The 20,255-nt window shown below is 60.3% G+C and overlaps 1 protein-coding gene across 1 annotated transcript; it reads left to right on the top strand.

The window, feature by feature from the left end:
* The first annotated feature begins 6,802 nt into the window (after nt 1-6,802).
* UBE2I (ubiquitin conjugating enzyme E2 I) lies at nt 6,803-18,976 on the top strand. Its single transcript, XM_068969614.1, has 7 exons — nt 6,803-6,917; nt 11,302-11,377; nt 11,537-11,620; nt 12,401-12,473; nt 15,751-15,860; nt 15,949-16,028; nt 17,784-18,976. Exons 2-7 carry the CDS (start codon nt 11,312-11,314, stop codon nt 17,845-17,847), a joined length of 477 nt encoding a protein of 158 aa, XP_068825715.1. The 5' UTR covers nt 6,803-6,917; nt 11,302-11,311; the 3' UTR covers nt 17,848-18,976.
* The last annotated feature ends 1,279 nt before the right edge of the window (nt 18,977-20,255 follow it).

Below are 20,255 nucleotides of genomic sequence, written 5' to 3'. Positions count from 1 at the left end.
TTCAGGACTGATTTTCTTTAGGCTTGACTGGTTTGATCTCCTTGCAATTCAAGGGATTCTCAAGAGTCTTTTCCAACACCACAGTTCAAAAGCATCAATTCTTTGGCACTCAGCCCAATTCTCACATCCATATATGACTACTGGAAAAACCATAGCTTTGACTAGATGGACCTTTGTCGGCAAAGTAATGTCTCTGCTTTTTAATACGCTGTCTAGGTTGGTCACAGCTTTTCTTCCAAGGAACAAACATCTTTTAATTTCATGGCTGCAGTCACCATCTGCAGTGATTTTGGAGCCCAAGGAAATAAAGTCTCTCACTGTTTCCATTGTTTCCCCATCTATTTGCCATGAAGTGATGGGACTGGATGACATGATCTTAGTTTTCTGAATGTTGAGCTTTAAGCCAGCTTTTTCACTCTCCTCTTCCACTTTCATCAAGAGTCTCTTTTTAGTTCTTCACTTTCTGCCATAAGGGTGGTGTCATCTGCATATCTGAAGTTATTGATACTTCTCCCAGCAATCTTGATTCCAGCTCATGCTTCATCCAGTCCAGCATTTTGCATGATGTACTCGATATATAAGTTAAATAAGCAGGGTGACAATAGACTGCCTTGACATACTCCTTTCCCAATTTGGAACCAGTCCATTGTTCCATCTCCGGTTCTAACCGTTGCTTCTTGACCTGCACACAGATTTTTCCGGAGGCAGGTCAGATGGTCTGGTATTCTCATCTCTTGAAGAATTTTCCAGTTTGTTGTGATCCACACAGTCAAAGTCTTTAGCATAGTCAATGAAGCAGATGTTTTTCTGGAATTCTGTTGCTTTTTCGATGATCCAACAGATGTCGGCAATTTGGTCTCTGGTTCCCCTGCCTTTTCTAAACCCAACTTGAGCATCTGGAAGTTCATGGTTCATGTACTGTTGAAGCCTTTGGACAATTGGCAGCAACGGGCAGTGGGTGGTGGTCAGGGCCTCACGATCTCCACGGAAGCTTGTCTGCTTGTACCCCCACCATGACCCACCTGCTAGCATCACTCTGGGTTCAGGGCCCAGCACTCTGGGAGAGGTCCCCACACCTCAGTGTTGAGCCCAGCCCCTGTCCGGCCATTTCCCCCAGAGCACCAGGCATCCCGGGAGTTCTTAGGGGCAGGGCATGTCTCCAATTTGTCTCTGGCCCCGAGGCCATGGTGGGCAGGGGCAGGGGATGGAGTGGACACAGTTTGCAACCCCCAGACACTAACAGAAAAGCTCCCAGGGGAGGGCACCTGGCAGGATGCAGCCACCAAGGAGAGGCAAGGAGCAAAGACCTCTGTTTCTCGGGTCCGAACCCTCCCCCATCTCTGCTCCACGTTTTGTCTTTAAATTTGTTCGAAAGTTTAACTAAGATCCAGATTAAAAACAAAAACCATAGCACTGTATAGGAACAGAAAGCATTGTCACTTGTCATAAACAGAACTGCAACACAAAACTCTCCTGCTCACACACCCTCCCTGCAAGGCTGAGGCCCATCGGGACCCAGAACCTTGGTGGGGGCGCTCACCAGGTCCTGCCTGGTGGCCTCACCCCTAAGGGCCCAGCTACACCTGGGCGGTCTCCCCTCTGTCTCCCCTCAGCTCGTTCCTCTGCTGGGAGTCACTGGCCTCTGGTCCTCCTTGGACAACCAGCTCTTCAGGTTTGGCTGTCTGTCTCATTGGTTTGGTGCGTGTGCTCTGCCCAGGAGCCCACGGACCTCCACGCATGCTCCAGCCTGGCCCATGTGTGCTGGCGACCTGCTGTCCTGACCTGTCTGGATTGAGGGGTTACCAGAAGGTGAGATTTCAGGCCATTATTACCATTCGCACCATCGTTATTGTAAAGCACACAGAAGCTATGAATGTGCTGCTGTAACCATTTAAAGTGAAGGATTCAAATAACATTCACAGTGTTATTTGACTCCCACCTCTTTCTGACTCCAGAACATTTCCAAGGCACGAAAGGAAACCCATCCCCATGAAAGCACAGCCCCCCATTCCTCCCCGCACCACCACCCCCCACCCCGGGTGACCACCCATCCACTTTCCATCTGCCTGTGGATTTCCTCATTCTGAACATCTTGTACAGAGGGGGAGACAAGCTCCGTGGTCTTCAGTGTCTGGCTTCCCTCGCTGGCTCAGCACGTTGCCGGGTGCGTCCACGTGGTGTAGGGTGTGGGCCGGATGCCATGCCCTGTCTGGATGGAAGGGTCTGCTGACCCATCTTCCCCTGAGGAGCCTGTGGGGTGCTCCTGTTTCTTGCCTGCCGTGAACAGGGATGCTGTGAACACACATGGACACGTCTCAGTGTGAATGCCTGGTTTCAGTTCCTCTGCATGTTCACCTAAGGGCGGAAGCGGTGCTGGGTCACATAGCAAGGAGCTTTCCATGTTAAACCCAACCTGCAGGGGTGGGCCGCCCACTTATCACCTGACCTTACAGCTACCCTCACCCTGCTGCTCTGGCTCCTTCACAAGCAGCCTCCACCATCCGGCTCCATGTCCACTCCTCCACAGGCTCCTCTGCTCGAGCCCCACAAGCCCTGCCAGGCGGAGAGCTACGGGCAAGGCCCAGGCTATGAGCCTGGCAGAGGCCCTGGATATGGGTGGTGGGCCACACAGGGAAGGAGGCGGGCTGCCCTCCCTGCTCCAGGGCTCTGGCACTGCCCCTCTGAGACTGTCCCCCTGCTTGAGGACAGGCTTCCAGGGACAGAGCAGCTTCAGGGACACACACATGGTCCTGAGCGCCACTGGGGCCTGGAGTCCTCCAGGACGTGGAGTCTGAGCTCCAGGAAGCTGGGAGGGACATGTCACAGTGGCCTCAGAGCACACTGGTGTTGGCTCTAGGCTCATCACTCAGAGTGGGGACAGAGAACATCTGCCCACAGATAGTTCCCGGGCTCGAGGAGCCTGCAGTAAAATCAAATTAGAGGATGAAGGAGACATGCCAGCTACTTGTAGAATCCCTCAGTTTAAAGCCAAGAGAAAGGCTTGCCTTTGAGCCGCTGTGGCTACTTCAACACCTCTCCACGTCCTGGTATCCTTGTTCCCTCCCATCCCCAGCCCACTTTAACAAGAAAGGACAAGTGGGGCCCGAATCTGGGCAGGTTAGGGTCAGGTAAGGCCATCAGGCTTCAAACTCAGAGCGCGGTTCAGTTTGCACTGTTCTTTAAGTGCAAGGCACAGGGACACCCCCTACCCAGCTGTGTAAAAAGCCTCCTTTCAGCAGCTGCTAAGTGTGCAAACACTGCTGGTCTAGTCTGGACGGGCAATGCGAATGGCCGGGGTCGAGCCTGCCTTACCTGCCGCCGAGCTGGGGCGGCGGCGGCGCTTTGCTGCCACCTGGCGGCCGAGCTCAGGGCGAGGCGCCGCGGTCTCATTGCCGCCCGCCGAGCCAGGTGAGCGCCGCCGGCCTCCCGGTTATTCCGCCTGGCACCCTGAAAGCTCCTCCCCGAAGCTGGGCGCAGGTTGCGGGGGAGCGCCCCCGAATCGAGGGCTGTAGATCCTGTGGGCTCGGCCTTCTGGCGTTGGGAGAGGACCGGGAGGGGGCTGGGGCTTAGAGCCGGCAGGAGGGGACGCAGGAGGGGAAGGCCTGGCTGCGGTGCTGGGGGAGGGGAGGGGCGCAGGGGTGCAGCAGCGGCCCGGGCCTCAGCCTCGCCCTTGAGGTAGAGCTGGCTGAGTGCGGGGAGGGGAGGGCCGAGTGCAGGGGACTTGACTTGGCCAGCGGCTCTGGGGTCCTCAGAATGCCTACTGAGATCTCGGGGGCTGAGTCTGATAGGGTGCCAGGGGGAGACGCTGAATCACGGCTCATGCAGAGGGGAGGGCTCTGGAAACGTTCGCAGGCGTCCCCACCTGCAGGGCGTGGAAGCCTGGACCCTCCCGGGTGTGCCCAGCTCACCCCTGAGCACCCTTTCTCTCTCATTGTCTTGTAGTAGTAAACATGTTCTCCCATGTTAAGATAAAACCAACCAATCCTTTCTTAGCCCCGGGCTCAATGACAAGGCAGGGAGTGAATGAACCTATGACCAGTTAGGAAGGCACCCCCACCTCACATCCTCAGTCTGTTTCATGGGGGTTGGGAGCCAGGCTCTGTTGGGGCCACGTTCTTTCTGCTCTGAGAGGCATGTCCAGCTGCCCCAGGTGACGTTATCCTCCACTTGTAGAAAGGCTCGTGACAATCAAATATTTCTCACCCTGGTGGCTCAGCTCTCTGCAGGACACATGGGAGCATAAATAAAGACCCACCCTTTCCCAGTCGGTGGGCACCCATCCTATGCCTCCTTGGCACGCTTTGCAACCCACAGATACCCCCAGAGTGGGAAGTCCAGAAGTTTGGTTCTCTGAGGATGGCTCCCAAGCTCAGGGAGACAGATGCAGTCCTTGCAAGCCCTGGACCTTCCCATCTTCCAGATTTTTCCATGGCAATTGAACCAAAAACGTTTTATGTAACCACAAAAACGTTTTATGTAACCACCATCTCACACAAGGCTTCTCCATATTCCAGCCAACACTCTTTAATTTGCATTTCTTTAGTGACTAGTGGTGTTGAGCATCTTTTCACATGCTCATTGGCCATTTGTATGTCTTCTTTGGAGAAAAGTCTTTTCAGACCCTGTGCTTGTTTTTGAACTGGGTTTGTTCTGTTGATGTTGAATTGTAGGCACTCTTTATATATTCTAAATGCTAACCCCTTATCAGATATGTAATCTGTGTTTTTTCTCCTATTCTGTGGGTCACCATTTCACCCTGGTAATAATGTCCTCTGATGCACAATCTTGACATTTGATTCATTTATTTTTTCCTTTTTAGCTGCCTCTGCTTTTGGTGTCACATCCAAGAAATGATTGCCAAATCCAGTGTCATGAAGATTTTTTCGTTTTCTTCTAAGGGTTTTATAGTTTGAGCTCTTCTTTTAGGTCTTTGAGTTGGTTCTGTATGTGGTGTGAGGTAGGGGTCCAATTTCATTCTGTTGCTTGGATTTTCTTCCTTTTTAACTCAGCCCCTGGAGCAGCAGCCCCTACACACAGACCTCCCAGGGCCTGACCCTCAACAGCCACCTGAGGGAGCTAGCGGTGGCACCCCTACTCTAGGCAGCTGCCAATCACACCTACTACCTCTTCCCCCCACAGTGGGCACACGACCAGGCGCAGTCCTCCAGGATCCTCTCCCAGCAATGGCCACCACTTTTCACCAGCAAATGTTACTGGACTGGGTGACTTCCCTGTGCAGCCCTGTGCAAACCTCCCCGGTACCCTCACAAAAAAGATGGTGCTGGCACTGAGCCCATGCTCCTGGGGTTCTTAAAACTGTAGCTCAGTGGTCAAGTGCTACATGGCAGGCCCAAGTGGGACACTTGTTAAAACACAAACTTCTACTCAGAGCCGACGAACCAAGGCTGGGGACCCAGAGAACAGATGTCTCAGATAAGCCCCTGATCCTGGCATCTGCCCCGGTGAATAGACAGGGGAGGCAGTGTCCCAGAGCAGGCCCACACTGGGCCACAGCTGACCCAGAGGCACCCTAGGCAGACTACCTCCCCAGCCCAGCGGAGCTACCAGCATCAGGAGACGCCCCCACCCCAACCCCATGCCCAGCCCGGGGCCTTCTCAGGGCTAGTGACCATCCTCACAGTAACAGACGGGCTGGGAGCGCTGAACACCTGCTGAGAGCTCTGGCCCAGACGTGGGCCTTGGGACACTAGCCTTGCGGGGGCGGGGCGGTCTGCCCTGGAGGCCAATAGTCTCAGTACAGTGCCAAATAGGGGGCTGCCGGGGGTGAGGGTGGGGAGGATGGAAGGAAACGGAGGAAGGAGGAGACCCAGGGCGAAGGGGTGAATGAATGCAAGTCGGGGGGCGGGAGGGGGCGGTCACCTCCCGCCACTTGACCCCAAAGAGCCCACGGGCGGAGGGGCTGACCTTGGAACGCTCCCTCTTTCCCACTCTGGGCCAGGGGACGGGGGTCGGGGGCCGCTCGACGGGGAGGCGCCCAGCGTGGCCGGGAAGGACAGGCGTTCGCGCGTGGGTTCGGGGCGGACCTGAGACCCCGGCCACAGGGGCCCAGCCCTGCCCCTGCTCCTCCCCCACCCGCCCGGACCACCCGGACCACCCGGACCACCCGGACCACCCGGACCACCCGGCGCCCCTCCCCCCAGGCCAGCCCCTGGGTTAGGGAGCGTCTGCACTTCTCCTCCCGTCGGTCGGGCCCGCACTTGGTCTTGTGTACGGGGCCTGCTCATTGGGCACATTAGACGGATGCCCCGCCCAGGGCCCCGAGTTGGCCAATCGCAAGGGGTTTCACAGCATGCCGTAGGCGAGGGATTGTCACCGTGCTGCGACGCTTGGGGGTTCCCTAGGCCTCAGTGGTCGTTGCTCCTCCGCCCCGGGCCCTAGCCTCGAGGAGACCTCCGGGACCGCTACCCGGGGAGGTGCCCGCGGGGCATCCGGAGAGCCCGGGGAGATCTCGGCCGCCCTGCTTCCCCGCCGCTAGCCGGCCGGTCCTCGCGAGGAACAGTGCCCCGCGAAGGGGAGTTTGCAGACGCTCCCTCACACCCGGGACGCGGCCCCTTTAAGGACGCAGGTGTCCATGGCGCCGCCTGACTGGAAAGCCGCCTCCGGGCCGGGCTCCCGAGCGGGGCCCGGGGCGCGGGCGCGCGGCGGCGGGACACAGGCAGCGGGCGGCGCTCGGCGGCGCGGGCGGCGCGGGGCTGGCGGTGGCGGCGGGGTGGGGTGCGAGGCAGGCGCACGGCGGGCAGGCTCCGCAGGCCCCGCCCCGCCCCGCCCGCGCCGGGGTCCTCGAGCGCTCGGGCTGCGCGCGGAGCGGGCTCGGGAGGGAAGTCCCGAGACAAAGGGAGCGCAGCCGCCGCCGCCGCCGCCTAGTACGCCTCGCTCGCCGGGCCGGGCCGCCCGAGGTGAGCGCCGCGGGGCGGGTGCCGGGCCGCGGGGGCCCGAACCTCCGCTGCCGGCGGGCCCAGCCGGGCAGGCGCCCTCCGCGCGCGGCCCGGCCCGTTCCCGGGGACCGGCCCGCCCCGGGCTGCTGACGCCGCGGCGGGGGCCAGCCCGCCGGGCTCCCTTCGGGCGGCCCGGCCCCCGGCCCGCCGCGGCCTCGGCCCGCGAGGTGGGGGCGTCTTATCCTCCGGGCGCGCGCTCGGGGCGAGTCGCGTCCGGGGCGGCCGACGGCGCGCTCGGCTCGGGCCGCGCTGACAGGAGCGCCAAGCCCTCCGCTCAGGCGGAGCGTTTCCGGGGTCACGGTCTGCGCGCGAACCTGTGGCGCGTTCCAGCCTGGTAGAGGACGCGCTGCACAAAGAGTGCAAAGCCGCGCGCTGCAGGAGCGCCGGCGCGTTTGGGGGTGGCGTGTGATGCCTGGAAACGAAAACAAGCCAGAGCTCTTGCGCCTCCGAGCTCCGCTCGCCGTTGCGGGGGACCCACCGAGTGTTCGCTCTTCCCTTGACGGGGAGATCTCGTCCCAAGACCGCTTTATACCAATTGCACGGCGGCTGGAGCTGATAGTTTTCGCGAGTAAGAGGAAGGCGAGGGAATGATTAGCTGGGCTGATGGTAACAGCCAGCAGCTGTCCTTGAATCACAGAAGTAACTGGTTTGGTTTGTGCGATTTGAAAACAAGCTCCGTTCGCAGAGTTTCTCCTCTGTTTGCGGAGTTGGCTTTCGTTGGTCTGCTCTTAAGCCCGTGGTCCTCTGTGTTTCTTGCTCCCAAGGAAACTCTGCCTTTGGACGGAGAACCTGCCCAGCAGCAGGGGGAGAAGGAGCCCACGTTTGTGCTGACTTGATTTTGGGTGGGTTAGGGGTGAATTCTGCATCGTGCTGCACGTGAGTCTCGCTGGGGCTTCCGGGCTTGCTTTGGAAACAGCTGGGCGTCCTGGGAGGCGTGTCAGGAAAGACCAGGGAAGTGCCCCTGGGCTGGAGGATCTCCTGAGCGCAGGTGAAGCCAGTGCCTTCCTTCTTCTGGCGAGCTTACGTTTGGGTGGGAAAGTCCACCAAAGGCCGCGAGCCTTTATCGGTTTCATCCTGGGCCGACCTCTGGGCTCACAGTGCTATCGCCCATTTTACCGGTGAGAAGGTTGAAGGGGGAGAGGGAAGCCGTTGGCCCTCACCTGCAGCCAGTAAGTGGCTTCACAGAGATTGATCTGAGAAGCGTGGGTTCAAGCACAGCCCACGCTGGAGAAGGGTGGCTGCAGACTTCAAGGGTCTGCCCCAGACCCGGATCCTGTGCTCCAGGCTGTCTCTAGCAGGTCATAGATATCCGATCTTTGCCTCTTAGTGATTTTGCTGCCCTGAAGACTGCTCACACTTAACAGCTCCTTAAGTGCCTCCCTGTCAGTTGGGAAAAGCTGATTCGATTCTAAGTGGGATGCTGAAGGACTGGTTCCGTGTTGTAATTAAAATGTAGCAAATTGGCTGCTTTCTCCTGGGGAGTGAGAGGCCAGCCTCTCTCTCGGCTGGTGCAGGTGTGCGCCTGTGACTCCGCCCTGGCTGCAGCATCTATCTTTCTGGTGCCCAGTTTGGTTGTCACCCCCAAGGATGGGGTTGCAGCAGCTCTTGTGGGACACCCCTCCCATTACTTTCTGCACCTGAGACAGTCACAGCTGGCGCCCCAACAGGGTCTGCTGAGGCGGCTTTGTTCTTTGTCAGTAGAAGAGGTGGCCTGTGGCGGGGTCCTGGCATGCGGTCAGCAGGCATGCGGCACTGAGAATCACCCTGCTGGCCTTTTCTACATCCTGGCCTAGCCATGCCGCTCCAGAGCCCTCGAGTGCCAGCTTGCCCATTCCAGAACCCATGTGCTGCCCAGGCTCCAGGAACCAGTCTTGAAGCCTTGCTGAGCGCAGACTCAGCAGGAACCTCGCAGTGCACGGAGAGCCAGGCTGCTTGTCTGTGCCGCTGAGCTCCCGTGTGGGACAGTTTAGAGGTGGTCCTGGCCCATGAGGGGCTCATGTAGGATTTCCGCACATCCCTAAGCCCCCACCAGGGGAGGGAGAGGCGTTCCCATCAGCCCTGGGGATGAGGCGGGGGCAGGTTCTGTTTAGAAGGGTCATGTGAAGTGAAGGGTTTTCAGGCTTCAGGATTACTGCCCTCATGTCTAATCAGAGAGGACCTTAAAGAGGACCAATGTTCCCATGGACCTGAAAGCTGCCCGGCGCTGCCCTCTGCTCTGCCGGCTCCCCGCTTGAGGGAAGTGACCCCAGCATCTCCCACTCTGTCCTGTTTGTGGACAGTCTGGTGCTGCAGGCAGTGCCCAGGTGGCCAGCCAATCACCACTAGGACCCAGGGGCACCAGCACGCCCACGTCAGCCTTCGGGCAGCCGCACTTGTGGTCTTCAACTTATATCACATGAATGAATGAAAATACCAGATGGGTGTGCACGTGTAGGGAAGGAGACCCCAGACAGGGTCCTGTCCATCAGGTCCACAGATGAGGAGGAGGTGAGCAGGCCAGGACTGGAGGGTCGGGGGTGGCAAAGAGAAATTCTCTTTGGGGTGTGGGCCTTCTTGCTTGGGACTTGACCTTGAGGTTGGGCAGGGTTAGGGCCCTTGAAGAGTGTCCTTAGTGGTCAGAGCCGGGCAGCAGCTCCTGTCACCAGGCCTCCTGCGTGGGAGCTAGAGTTTCACGCTCGCTTTTCCTTGTGTTGACACAAGTCTCCGTGTTTCTTGACAACTCACGGCACCCAGTTGTCTGGTGTCTGCAGTAAGTCACCCCACTTCCTGGACCCTGGGCTCCTGGGTGAGGCTGGAGTCTGTGGTGGCAATCCCAGCCCCGCCTCCCATATGCGTACTTATTGGGGAGTGGTCCAAGAGCCAGACCGCTATAGAGTTCTGGCTCCTTGAGGCCACTGGGCCTGGGAACAAGCAGCCAGAGAAGCAGCCGCCCAGGGCCTGGCTCTGCTGTTGACCTGCTGACCTGACCCCGCTCCCCTGCACAGATGTGGGCACACCAGAGTGGCCACCAGCAGCCAGTGCTGGGACAAGGTCACCATTTGGCTTGCTGGAGAAGTTGGGGGTCAGCCTGAGCCAAGTGATGGTGGGCCAGGGGCCTCGGTGAAAAGCGGCCCTTCTGTCCCTCGGTTTGACTTGAGGCTTTGCCCCCAGTGGGCAGGTTACCTTCTGGGTCTTTCCTTCTCAGCTCTGACCAGGGCTTGGTCCCCTGCTTTGGGGCAGGGCCAGCACTGCTGGGAGGTATGGCCGGTTTCTTGTTCTGTCTTTGGCGGAAGTTTGTTTTGTGGCTGTGGAAGGCACGGCTTGTTGTCCTAGGAGCCTCCAGTTGCTGGGCCTCTCCCCTGCCAGAGGCGCGAGGTGGGGTGAGCTGGCCACCCCAGCAGATGTGCCCGGCTCGGAGACCCTCTCCTCAGTGTGGTTAAAGTCGTGCTTGTGGAGGTACTTGATTCGGAGTACTCTCTGATGTTCCCATGGACTTGAAGACCAGTGAACACACTTAGGGTCAGATTCCCCAGAAGGTTCTGTGGCCTCTGGGGCCGGGTTCCTGTGGGTGGAAGGGCGGCGAGGGCAGTGGGGTTCTGACCTGGGCCTGTGCCTGGTCTGGTCGGCGCACGGGGTCAGCCGCCCTGGGACGTGACCCAACAGCATCAGGCGATGGATCTGTGTGCTGATGGCCCGGCCTTGAGGGTCTGGGTTCCATAGGTGGGGGTGGGGAGGGCATTCAGAAGTGACTGGGGGCCCCAGCAGCCTGGCTACAGGGCCCACTGCACCTTTTGCTGACTTCCCCAAAGTCCGGGGGACAGGCAGCGTGGTGGCCGGTCCTTGGGCAGGGTGTCAGATGAGGAAGTGGCAGGGCCGTGGACGGCCTGGTGGTGGAGTTTGCTGGAGGCTGGGCTTGTGTGGCCCCTGCCCCTCGTGTGATTGAGCTGCTCTCTGCCCAGGGCTGCCTTCCAGAACACAGGCTCCCCTCCTGGCTGGGCCCGAGCATGGATTCTGGCAGCACCCTCACATCCCTGTGCCCAGTGACCACCCCCCAGGTCTCAGGCCGGCCCCCTGGATGTCTTTGTCTTGCTCTTGCCTCTCCTAGTGATATCGTGGTCCCTGTCACTCCAGCCGGAGTTGAAGGACAAAGAGGGCAGGGCTGCTACTGGGCGCAGGAGGCGCCCCAGGAGGCACGACCCCCATGCAGACCCCAGGCGGAAGCCTGCCCAGAGAGCCTGTGAGGCGGCCGGGGGCCTTCATTTGCTTGCTCCTCAGAATCAAGTCTCGGGCTGGGCCAGGCGTGGGGTGAGGGGCGGAGGGCCCGCAGATACCTTTGCTCATCACACGTTCTGCCCGGCTCTTCCAGGGACACGAACATGTCGGGGATCGCCCTCAGCAGACTCGCCCAGGAGAGGAAAGCTTGGAGAAAAGACCACCCGTTTGTAAGGAAAGCTTTATTTCTGCATGCAGCAGGGTGACGGCGTCCCCTGACCAGAATGCCTGCTCCCTGCGGGTCCTCGCTTGGCCTGGGCTGCGTGGAGGGCTGGTCCCGGGGTGGGCCTGCTGCCCGGTGCCAATGCGCTCATGCTCTTCCCTCTCAGGGTTTCGTGGCCGTCCCAACAAAGAACCCTGATGGCACGATGAACCTCATGAATTGGGAGTGCGCCATTCCTGGGAAGAAGGGGGTAAGAGGGGCCGCCCCTTCAGAAGGACCCAGGCAGGCCCTGGTCCCGTCCCCTGGCCAGGGGACAAGGTTAGGGTGACACGTGCCCCCTGGGCAGTCTTAACTTCAGAGAGGAGCTGGGCTGTAGCAGGTGGGGAGTGCACCATGGGGCCCCGTGTCTGGGAGCAGGGGGAGCCCTGGAGGGGTGGAGGGGGACGGACGTGCTGAGGCTGAAGCGGTGCTCCCAGGGCCGAGGCGGAGGGGCTTTGAGCCTCGGACCCTGGCAGATCCTTAGATGCAGAAGCGACTTCTGTCGGCCTGGTGTCCTTCACTCGGCGCCACAGCGCCGCTGGGTACGCTGGAACTGGCACGTTGGAAGCTTCTGTGGGCTTCCGGGGCGAAAGGAAGGAGACCACTGAGGTGCCTGGGCGGTGACAGGGCTTCGTCCCCGCACCCCTCCCTGTGGTTGGCACGAAGGTGCAGCAGGAGTGGCGGTAGGGGGATGCGCTGTGGAGCCGGGAGGCTGCCTGGGCCTGTGGGGTGTCTGGGGGTGGCTTCACAGAACATCCCTCCCAGGGAGCCCCCTCCGTGAGTCTTCACCACACCTGCTGGTGTGGGTCCAGGGCCAGGTACTTCCCCAGGGAAGGCCCTTTCTGTCTCCCCTTGGGGCCATAGAGGCCCCAGGAGTCCCGGGGAGCTGCCTCGGGGCCCTCCTCCTGGGGGTGCTCTGGAGCCCATGGCTCCCTTGCCCTTCTGGGGACTGGCCACTAGCGCTCCTGATCACAGTTTCATTGCCCAACAGACCCCATGGGAAGGAGGCTTGTTTAAACTACGGATGCTGTTCAAAGACGATTACCCATCCTCACCGCCAAAATGTAAGTAGGACGAGGTCCTCAGGAGTCAGCCGCTCCCACCGTGTTCAGCGGGCGGTCCAGGTCCCCCTGGAGAGCCTGGGCCTGGGGAGCCACGCTTGTGTTCCCATCTGCTCCTGGCGGCTCTGCTAGAGCCTTTGCTCCCTGAGGTGGGCGGTGGGTGTGAGTCTGTTTCCACCCCAGTGGCGGGAGTGCACGTAACAGGCTCAGATCTCAGAACCCAACTCTCATCCCTGGGGTCCGCAGGGCCAGCTGCCACCATCTTCCAGCCCTGGAGGGAGGCAGGTGTGTGGAAGGGCCGTGGTCTGGAGCCTCCACTGCTTCGGGTTTTGTCGCCTGTTGGGATTTAATACCTGGTGGTGCTGTGTACCGACCCTGTGTGGGTGGCGCATTGGCGCCTCCAGAGAAGGCGCGGGAGGAGCAGGCCCGGCTGTGTCTAAGGTGGTGCTGAGGCAGACCTCCACAAGCAGGTCCGCAGAGCTCAGGCAGGGCCAGGCCCCTCCTCTTGGCAGCTGGAAATCAGCAAACGCTGTGGCTGGTTCGTTGAGCACATTAGCTCATGCCCAGCGCGTCGGGCAAGACTGTGTCGGCATTCAGTCTGGTGCTTGGTGATTCAGGAGTGTTGTCTGTTACAAAGGCAGGGCTGGGAGAATTTCTGAAGACAGTCAGCCCCTTGGCAGGAGACTGACTTCATTTGGGTTGTTCTTTGCTGTTTCAATTTTTTGCCACATAGTTACTACCTTAAAGAACATCTTTAAGAAATGAGATAAATTGTAGCAGCTTTCTTCATCTGTCCCACCCTGTGTTGGAATTCCAAGCTGATCCAGCCAGACCGGAAAAGGAAACCCCCGTGGAATTGGAGGACAAGCCTACAGCCAGTATTTCTCCAAGTCTAAGGCTGCTGAATGAAAGAGCAGTTCACAAAAGTCTATTTTCCTGTGATTACCAGAGATGGCATCTTCTAAAGTATACTACATGCATCAAATACCACTGGGTAAATCCAACAGATGTAAGGCCTCACTGCTGGAAAAAAACATAGAAAATAATTTTAAAGGGAATTCCCTGGCGGTCCAGCGGTTAGGACTCCACGCTTTCACCACTGCAGGCAGGGGTTCAGTCCCTGGTTGGGGGACTAAGATCCCACAAGCCCTGCAGTGTGGCCAAAAAAAGATGCCTCGGCAAGGACCTGGGCTGCCTCAAGCCCTGGCAGGACGAGTGCCTGTGCGGCCCAGGAGCGCGGGGGCCGCGCCTGCCCTCGGCTCTGCTCGCGGGTCCAGTGTGATCAGGCAGACTTCTGTCAGCTGCCACCCGGGCTGAAACGCAGGGGAGGCAAGTGCTGAGAATAGCCCCGGCTTTGGCACTCTGGCTGGGGCCGGGGGGTCCTGAGGCCCAGGCCGGGGCTCGTCAGGTGAGAGCCCACCCTGACAGGGGCGCAGGCCTGCGGAGCAGAGGCCAGCCGCGTACGATTGGTTGGGGTGGGCGGGCGGGTGGGAGAAGAGGGACGGGCACTCCCGGGGATCCTGGCCCCCAGAGGAAGAGGAGCTGCTGGGGAGACAGCCTCCCTCGTGTTGGTGGACGAGAGCCCTTAACTGGAAATACCAGGGGGAAAGCGATGAGCTGGGCGGCCCTGGAGTCAGGACTGTGCCCTCCCCCGGGGCAGTGCGCGTGAGGAGGAGGGATGGATGTGTCTGTTGTCGGTTCTTTCCTCACATTCGCCGGAGCCCCTGCACGCTGGTGAGGAGAAGCAAGCAACCGTCAGCTCGGATGGCCCTTCTCGGAAGAGGCTCTCCAGCTGGCCGGCGGCCCGGGAGGGCACCCAGCTCCTCGTGGACACTGCGGGGGGCAGCCCAGCGGCCCTGAGTGCTCCCTGGAGAGCGCTCGGCAGGCCTCCTGAGGCTGCACGTGATGCCTGTCCCTGGACTGGTGCTCCCTGAGAGCCCAGCAGAAGGCCAGAGAGACCTGGGGCAGCCCTTGAATCTGCACAGTGGGCAGAGGTCAGTCTGCGCAGAGGGAAGGAGGGCCCGCACGTGCCGGAGACGGGAGGCGCTGACCGTGTTCAGTTGGGGTCAGCCATGCCCGTGAGGTGGGGTAAGGTCACGGCGGGGCTTGGGGTCCTGGTGCTAGGCCAGCGTCTTTGCACGAGAAGCAGTCGCTGCCTCAGGTTCAGTTAAAGATGGGAAGCGACATCTACCAAAAAGTACGACTAAAGAAGCAAAGAGACAGACTCGAAGTGGGGGACAAATACCTGACAGTGGGCCTGTGTCCTGCGTGTATGTGTACAAAGAGCGTCTGCAAGTCAGCAAGAATGACGTGCCAGAGATCGAGGAAGAGCTTCCCAGAGGAGCAGCCCTGACCAGGCATGGCGGGCCGCACATCAGCACCATGGCCGGCGGGCACCACCGGGCTGGCACGGTTGGAAAGCCTGGGAGCCTGAAGACCCACTGGCAGTGTGTGAATTGATGCAGCCACCGTGCGAACTAGTAGCATCTGCTCAAGTGGCAGTTTCACGCTGAGGAGGCCTTGTGGCTCCATTCATAGTGGCTGAGCTGTGCCCTGGGGTTCGTAGGCCAGCGCCCAGGCCTGCCAGCGAGGCCTGCGTGGTAGTGGGGTGGGCTGAGCCCCAGGCGGGGGCAGGTTTCTCAGAGCTGTTGGACAAGTGGGTGTGCTCACCTTTGGTAATTCATCAACCACGCTGCTGCGCTTGCTGCCCTCTTCTGGGTGTGACGTGTTTAGACAGAGGGGAAAGTGTCCAGGTGAGAAAAACTGGCCAAAGCAGCAGGTGAGTGAACGGTCCGTGGTGGGGCTCAGGGTGGCAGGCTTTTCCAATTTTGTATGTGTATCTTTTCCTTAAAGAAGGCGAACTATGTTTTTTGTTCTTGAAGAAAGAGCCTGTGGTCCTAAAAGCCTCTGGTTTTGAAGCAGGATGAATTTGAAAATGGCCGCTGGTGGGGAAGGGGCCCTGCGTTTCTGCCCGGTGCCCCCCAGGCCCCTCGTCTCCCGCTGCAGGAACTCCTTGCCTTCTTCCTGAGCCAGGCCACTGGGAGGCCGTGGGGCAGGGGTCCCACCCAGGGCGCGGTGCTCTGATGCCACCCCACCCCACCCCCTCACAGCGGGGCCTGCCTTCTGGGCCTGTCCGCTCGGCCTGCTCCTTCCCCCGCCGCCTCCCTGGGGCCGGTTAGTTTTTCCCCGCCTGGTGTGGGGGAGGGGCGCCAGGGAAGCGGTGGGCCCTGTGCAGGGGACACCTGCCTCCAGAAACGTCTCCTCCCTCCCTGTGCTCCAGGCAAGTTTGAACCGCCACTGTTCCACCCAAACGTGTACCCCTCGGGCACAGTGTGCCTGTCCATCCTGGAGGAGGACAAGGACTGGCGGCCAGCCATCACCATCAAGCAGGTACGTTCCCACCCCACCCCACCCCCCAGTGGGCCCAGCCCACGCCAGAGAGCCTGCCCTTCCCACCGCTCTGTTTTCTCTCATGCAGATCTTATTAGGAATACAGGAACTTCTAAACGAACCAAATATCCAAGACCCAGCTCAAGCAGAGGCCTACACGATCTACTGGTCAGTAGTGACCCACTCACTCGCTGCGCCCTCTCCTTGGCCTCCCTGAAGGCCAGTCTAGGCCGCCCCTGGTGGGCGGGGGAGCGGGTGATGGGGTGTCAGGAGGCGGCACTCGGGGGCTGACCACTTCGTCTGAGCCCTGATCCAGCTCAGTGGGAACGTTCCTCTGGGTGTGGGCCCTGGAGGAGGGGTGACCGGTGGCCCACTCAACCAGGGACCCCAGCCTCCCGCCTTGGCCTTGCTGCCGCCCCTGGTCTCCCAGCCCCTCTTCCCTGTCCCGCTGGGGCTTGGTGCCTCTCCAGGGGGCAGGGGCGGCAGTAGGGTACGAAGTCAGGCATCTGCTTCATGCCCAGCCCTTTGCTGCGTGTCCTTCGGGGCCTGTGTCCAGGGTCGGCGCTGAGGGAGGAGGCTGGGGTGATGGAGTCGGGAAGCAGCCGTTAACACCTGGCGCTCTTGTCCTTCCCAGGCTGGGGGCTCTGACACCCTGGCCCCACCCTTCCCTGAGGGGGCTGGGGAACGGAGCCCTGGTGCCGTGATGGCCTGGCACCCAGGGCCTGTCCTTCCTGGAGAGCATGGGGAGGGGGCGAAGCCGAGGCTGGGGCTGTCCTCAGGCCCTGCTGAGCGGCCAGCACCCCAGCTGCCTGAGTCCCCCAAGAGAAGCACCAAGTTACTTCCCCAGAATGGCTCACGTCCCCGGGCTGGGCCCAGTACTGGCCAAGGGCAGCACAGTGCCCACCAGCAGGGCAGAGGTCCAGTCCCTGAGCCCCGGCCTGCTCGCCTCCAGCCTTCAGTCCCCCTGCCTCCTTGGGCCCCTGTTGGGAGCATCACTCATGGTTCTAGCGAGCACGTTCTCACTGCCGGGTTGGGTGTACAGTGACTTCTGCCTGACCCCGAGTTGGCTGCTGGGTGCTGAGTTCTGCACCCTTAATAGGTAGGGCCAGTGGGTACACACCCCAGCTGATCCCTGCAACAGGAGCGTGGCCCATAAAGTCAGGGAGTCTCCTGTACCCGTGAGCTTGGGGAGCAGTGCCCCAGGCCGGTTTTCCTGGGTTTCCGTGTTGGTGGCGGTGTGCGGCCGGGTGCTGTGGGGACACCACTCCTCGGCGTCCGCGCCCGAGGCCTCCCCAGTGGTGTGGCCGGTGCTGGCCCGCACGCCTGCGTCCCCTGGGGCGCACTCAGTCTGCTGCAGGCTCTGGTCGCTCTGCCTCGCTCTCGGCTCAAGCTGTCCCGCTGCAGGTGCTGCGGCCGTTCCCTAGGGACAGTGCAGGCAGGGGCTCAGCGGGGCTGCTTTTGCCTCCCCACGCCTGGCTGGAGGTGACCACTGGGCCTCAGGCTGGGGTCAGCTCGCTGAGGGGTCACGCTTGTTGAGAGCACAGCTTGAGGGAGGGGCCCTGGCTTCCTTTCTTTCACACACCTGTGTGCGCATCCCTGACGAGCCTCGATTGTGAGTGTCGTCTCCCCCCTGGGGCACAGCGCCCGTTTCATCAGTGGTGGTTCTCACCCTGGAGCCTCCCGCCGTAAGCTTCCCACATGCAGCGCTGAGAGCCAGGGGCAGACCCCCGGGGCTTGTCTGGTTTGAGGCAGATGTGCGGACGCTTTGTCTCCTCCACTGACCAGGGTGGTGGAGGCTGCCTCAGAGACAGAGGAGCTGCTGCTCCCTGCTGACTGGTGAGCCCACAGGCTGCCCCGCAGGCTCCCAGTGCAGCTTGGGTGGCAGCTGCACCTTCTAACATGTCTCTCTTTTGACCTCCTCAGCCAAAACAGAGTGGAATATGAGAAAAGGGTTCGAGCACAAGCCAAGAAGTTTGCTCCTTCATAAGCAGCGACCTGTGGCATCATAAAAGGAAGGGATTGGTTTGGCAAGAACTTGTTTACAACATTTTTGCAAATCTAACGTTGCTCTACAATTACTGGTCACCTGGGGAGGGTGGGCGGGCGCCATTTTCCATTTCCGCCACTGGTACAGTCTCGACTCGCTGAATCGCCCAGTTTTTCATACAGGGTCTCTTCCTTCAGTCTTTTGTATTTTTGATTGTTATGTAAAACTTGCTTTTATTTTAATATTGATGTCAGTATTTCAACTGCTGTAAAATTATAAACTTTTATACTTGGATGAGTCCCGAGGAGCGCGTTCCCTTTGCTCGCGGACGCAGGCATGCTCCACGCCGCCCAGAGCTGCACTTAGCCTCCCGCTGGCCGCCCGACACCGGAAAGCAGAGCCGCCCGCCCCCAGCGCCCCAGCGCCCCAGCGCCCCAGTGCCCCAGCCAGCCAGCCAGCGTCGCGTTTCCGCATCACTTCCTTTGTGTTTATATGGCGTTTGTCTGTGTTGCTGTTTAGAGTAAATAAACTGTTTATATAAAGGTGTTCGTTGCATTATCATCATTAAAAGTGAGGAGGTGGCCTCCGTGTGCCCCCAGCCCGTCCTCTGTTAACAGTGCTGGGCATTCTCTCCCTGCCACGTCAGGCTCGGGGCTGCGGGCGCCGGAGGGTCAGGTCTGGTCAGGCTGGAGCTGGCATCCAGACGCTTGTCAAGCTTGCAGGCCCAGGCGTCAGGAGCAGGAGACGCTGACCCAGGCCGGGCAGGCGGGAGGACCATGGTCCAGGCGGCTCCTCCCCAGTGCCAAAGTGTGGCTGAAGGCTGCCGGGCCGGGCAATGGGGCCCAGACTGCAGTGAGGCCTGTGCGGTGAGCTGAGCCCCACACCCCCGCCCCTGCCCCGCAAGCGCAGCCGGTGCCCCACAGGCCCCTCCCTGCTGCGGAAGCGTCTGCACCTGAGGCCGCTCCTCTGGAGGCTCCGGGATGCTGTCAGAAGCATGTCTGCCCGCTCAGGGGTCCCGAAGATGGAGACGGGACAAGGGAGGTGAGCTTGGGCCCGGGTCCTGGACCCCGGAACCACAGAGGCAGGGACCTGGCCCCCAGGTCCCGCCGAGGCCCGGGTCGGGCTGCCCTCCCACCCTGCGGACCCTCACCCTCACTGGCAGACTGGTGCCTGTGGCTCCACCCACAGGCTGAGGGCAGGTGATGGATGCTCCAGGAGCCCGAGGAGGACTGATCACCTCGACCCGTCCCACTGCCCAGTGACACGATCATGCTGGAAGCTGGGGGCCGTGGCTCCAAGGCCCGCGTGGCACGACTTCTCGCTGGGCTGGACTCGCATGAGCTGCTGACACTCATACGTAGGCACAGAGAGCCTTTGGGGGTCCACGGGCTGTGTATCTGTAACTTCTCACAGAACATCTTATTTTGTAATGACTGAACTATTCTTCGTAATAGTTCCCTGTGTATATGGTTAATACATACGGAAATTCAATCTATTTTCTACTTAAAGCATTCTAAGGTAATCAGTGTTTCTAGCAAATCGTCGTGACTTTGGCTAATGAAATGTACTTTTGTGCCACAGTCCTTGGCTTAACAAAGATGTGAATCTTGTAACAAGAACTATGAAATGTGACCACCCTGTCTCTACTGTAAGGGAAGAGCGTGTGTCCCCAGCATGAGGCGCCTCATAATGTGTAAGGAACAGTGGGCTGTATCTAAAATCCTCTGATTAAAATGTTTCTGATAACCGCTGCCTGCTCGAGTCCTTTCCTCCCGCCCTGCCCCCAAGGAACCCGGCTGGCGGGCCCCTCCTCCCTCGGCCTCCAGCGTCAGAGGTGCAGCGACCTGCAGGTGTCAGGGGGTGACATTCCCTAGAGCCAAGGTCGAGGGTGTATCTCGAGGTCAGAGCGCCAGCAGCCCAGGCGGCCCGTGTCCAGTGCTGACCCCTGGCCCTGTCCCCCAAGTCTCACCTGCTGGAGCAGGTACGCCCCACGTGGGGCTGTTCCCACCACCAGGGTGGCCCTCCCCAGGGAGCCGGGACGCCATCCCAGGGTGCTAAGGTGTGTGTGAGTCCTCAGCGTGTCCAGGACAGGCTCAGGGCAGCCTGTTACACAGGTGCCGAGCAAGGAACGCACGTTGGGGCTTCCAGGAGAACTCGACCACAGGACAGGCTGGACACCGCTACCCCAGGAACCCCTGTGCGTGGAGCCCCCGGGGCTTCTGGCTGGGCTCTCGGTTCTTGGGGCCCCCTGATCTCCCTGGACTCTCCTTGCCGAGCCAGCACCGTGCCCTTGTGCCTGACCCAGCAGCCCGAGGCCCTCCCACCATGCACCAGACCCTGCCTCCCGCTTGGGGTTGCCATGACGACGAGTTGCCAGGTTGGAGGGCCTGAACACTGACTTGGGCTGG

The sequence above is a fragment of the Capricornis sumatraensis genome, chromosome 3 (genome assembly GCF_032405125.1).
Source record: "Capricornis sumatraensis isolate serow.1 chromosome 3, serow.2, whole genome shotgun sequence".
Classification (NCBI taxonomy): domain Eukaryota; kingdom Metazoa; phylum Chordata; class Mammalia; order Artiodactyla; family Bovidae; genus Capricornis; species Capricornis sumatraensis.
The sequence above is the reverse complement of the archived record's forward strand: the minus strand, read 5'-3'. Positions and strand labels throughout refer to the sequence as shown.

Bases quoted from the DNA above. Each gene is read 5' to 3' on its own strand.
- UBE2I (XM_068969614.1), top strand. From the start codon at position 11,312: ATGTCGGGGATCGCCCTCAGCAGACTCGCCCAGGAGAGGAAAGCTTGG. The intron at 11,621-12,400 runs GTAAGAGGGGCC...ATTGCCCAACAG, and splicing joins CCATTCCTGGGAAGAAGGGG to ACCCCATGGGAAGGAGGCTT. The intron at 12,474-15,750 runs GTAAGTAGGACG...CCTGTGCTCCAG, and splicing joins CCCATCCTCACCGCCAAAAT to GCAAGTTTGAACCGCCACTG.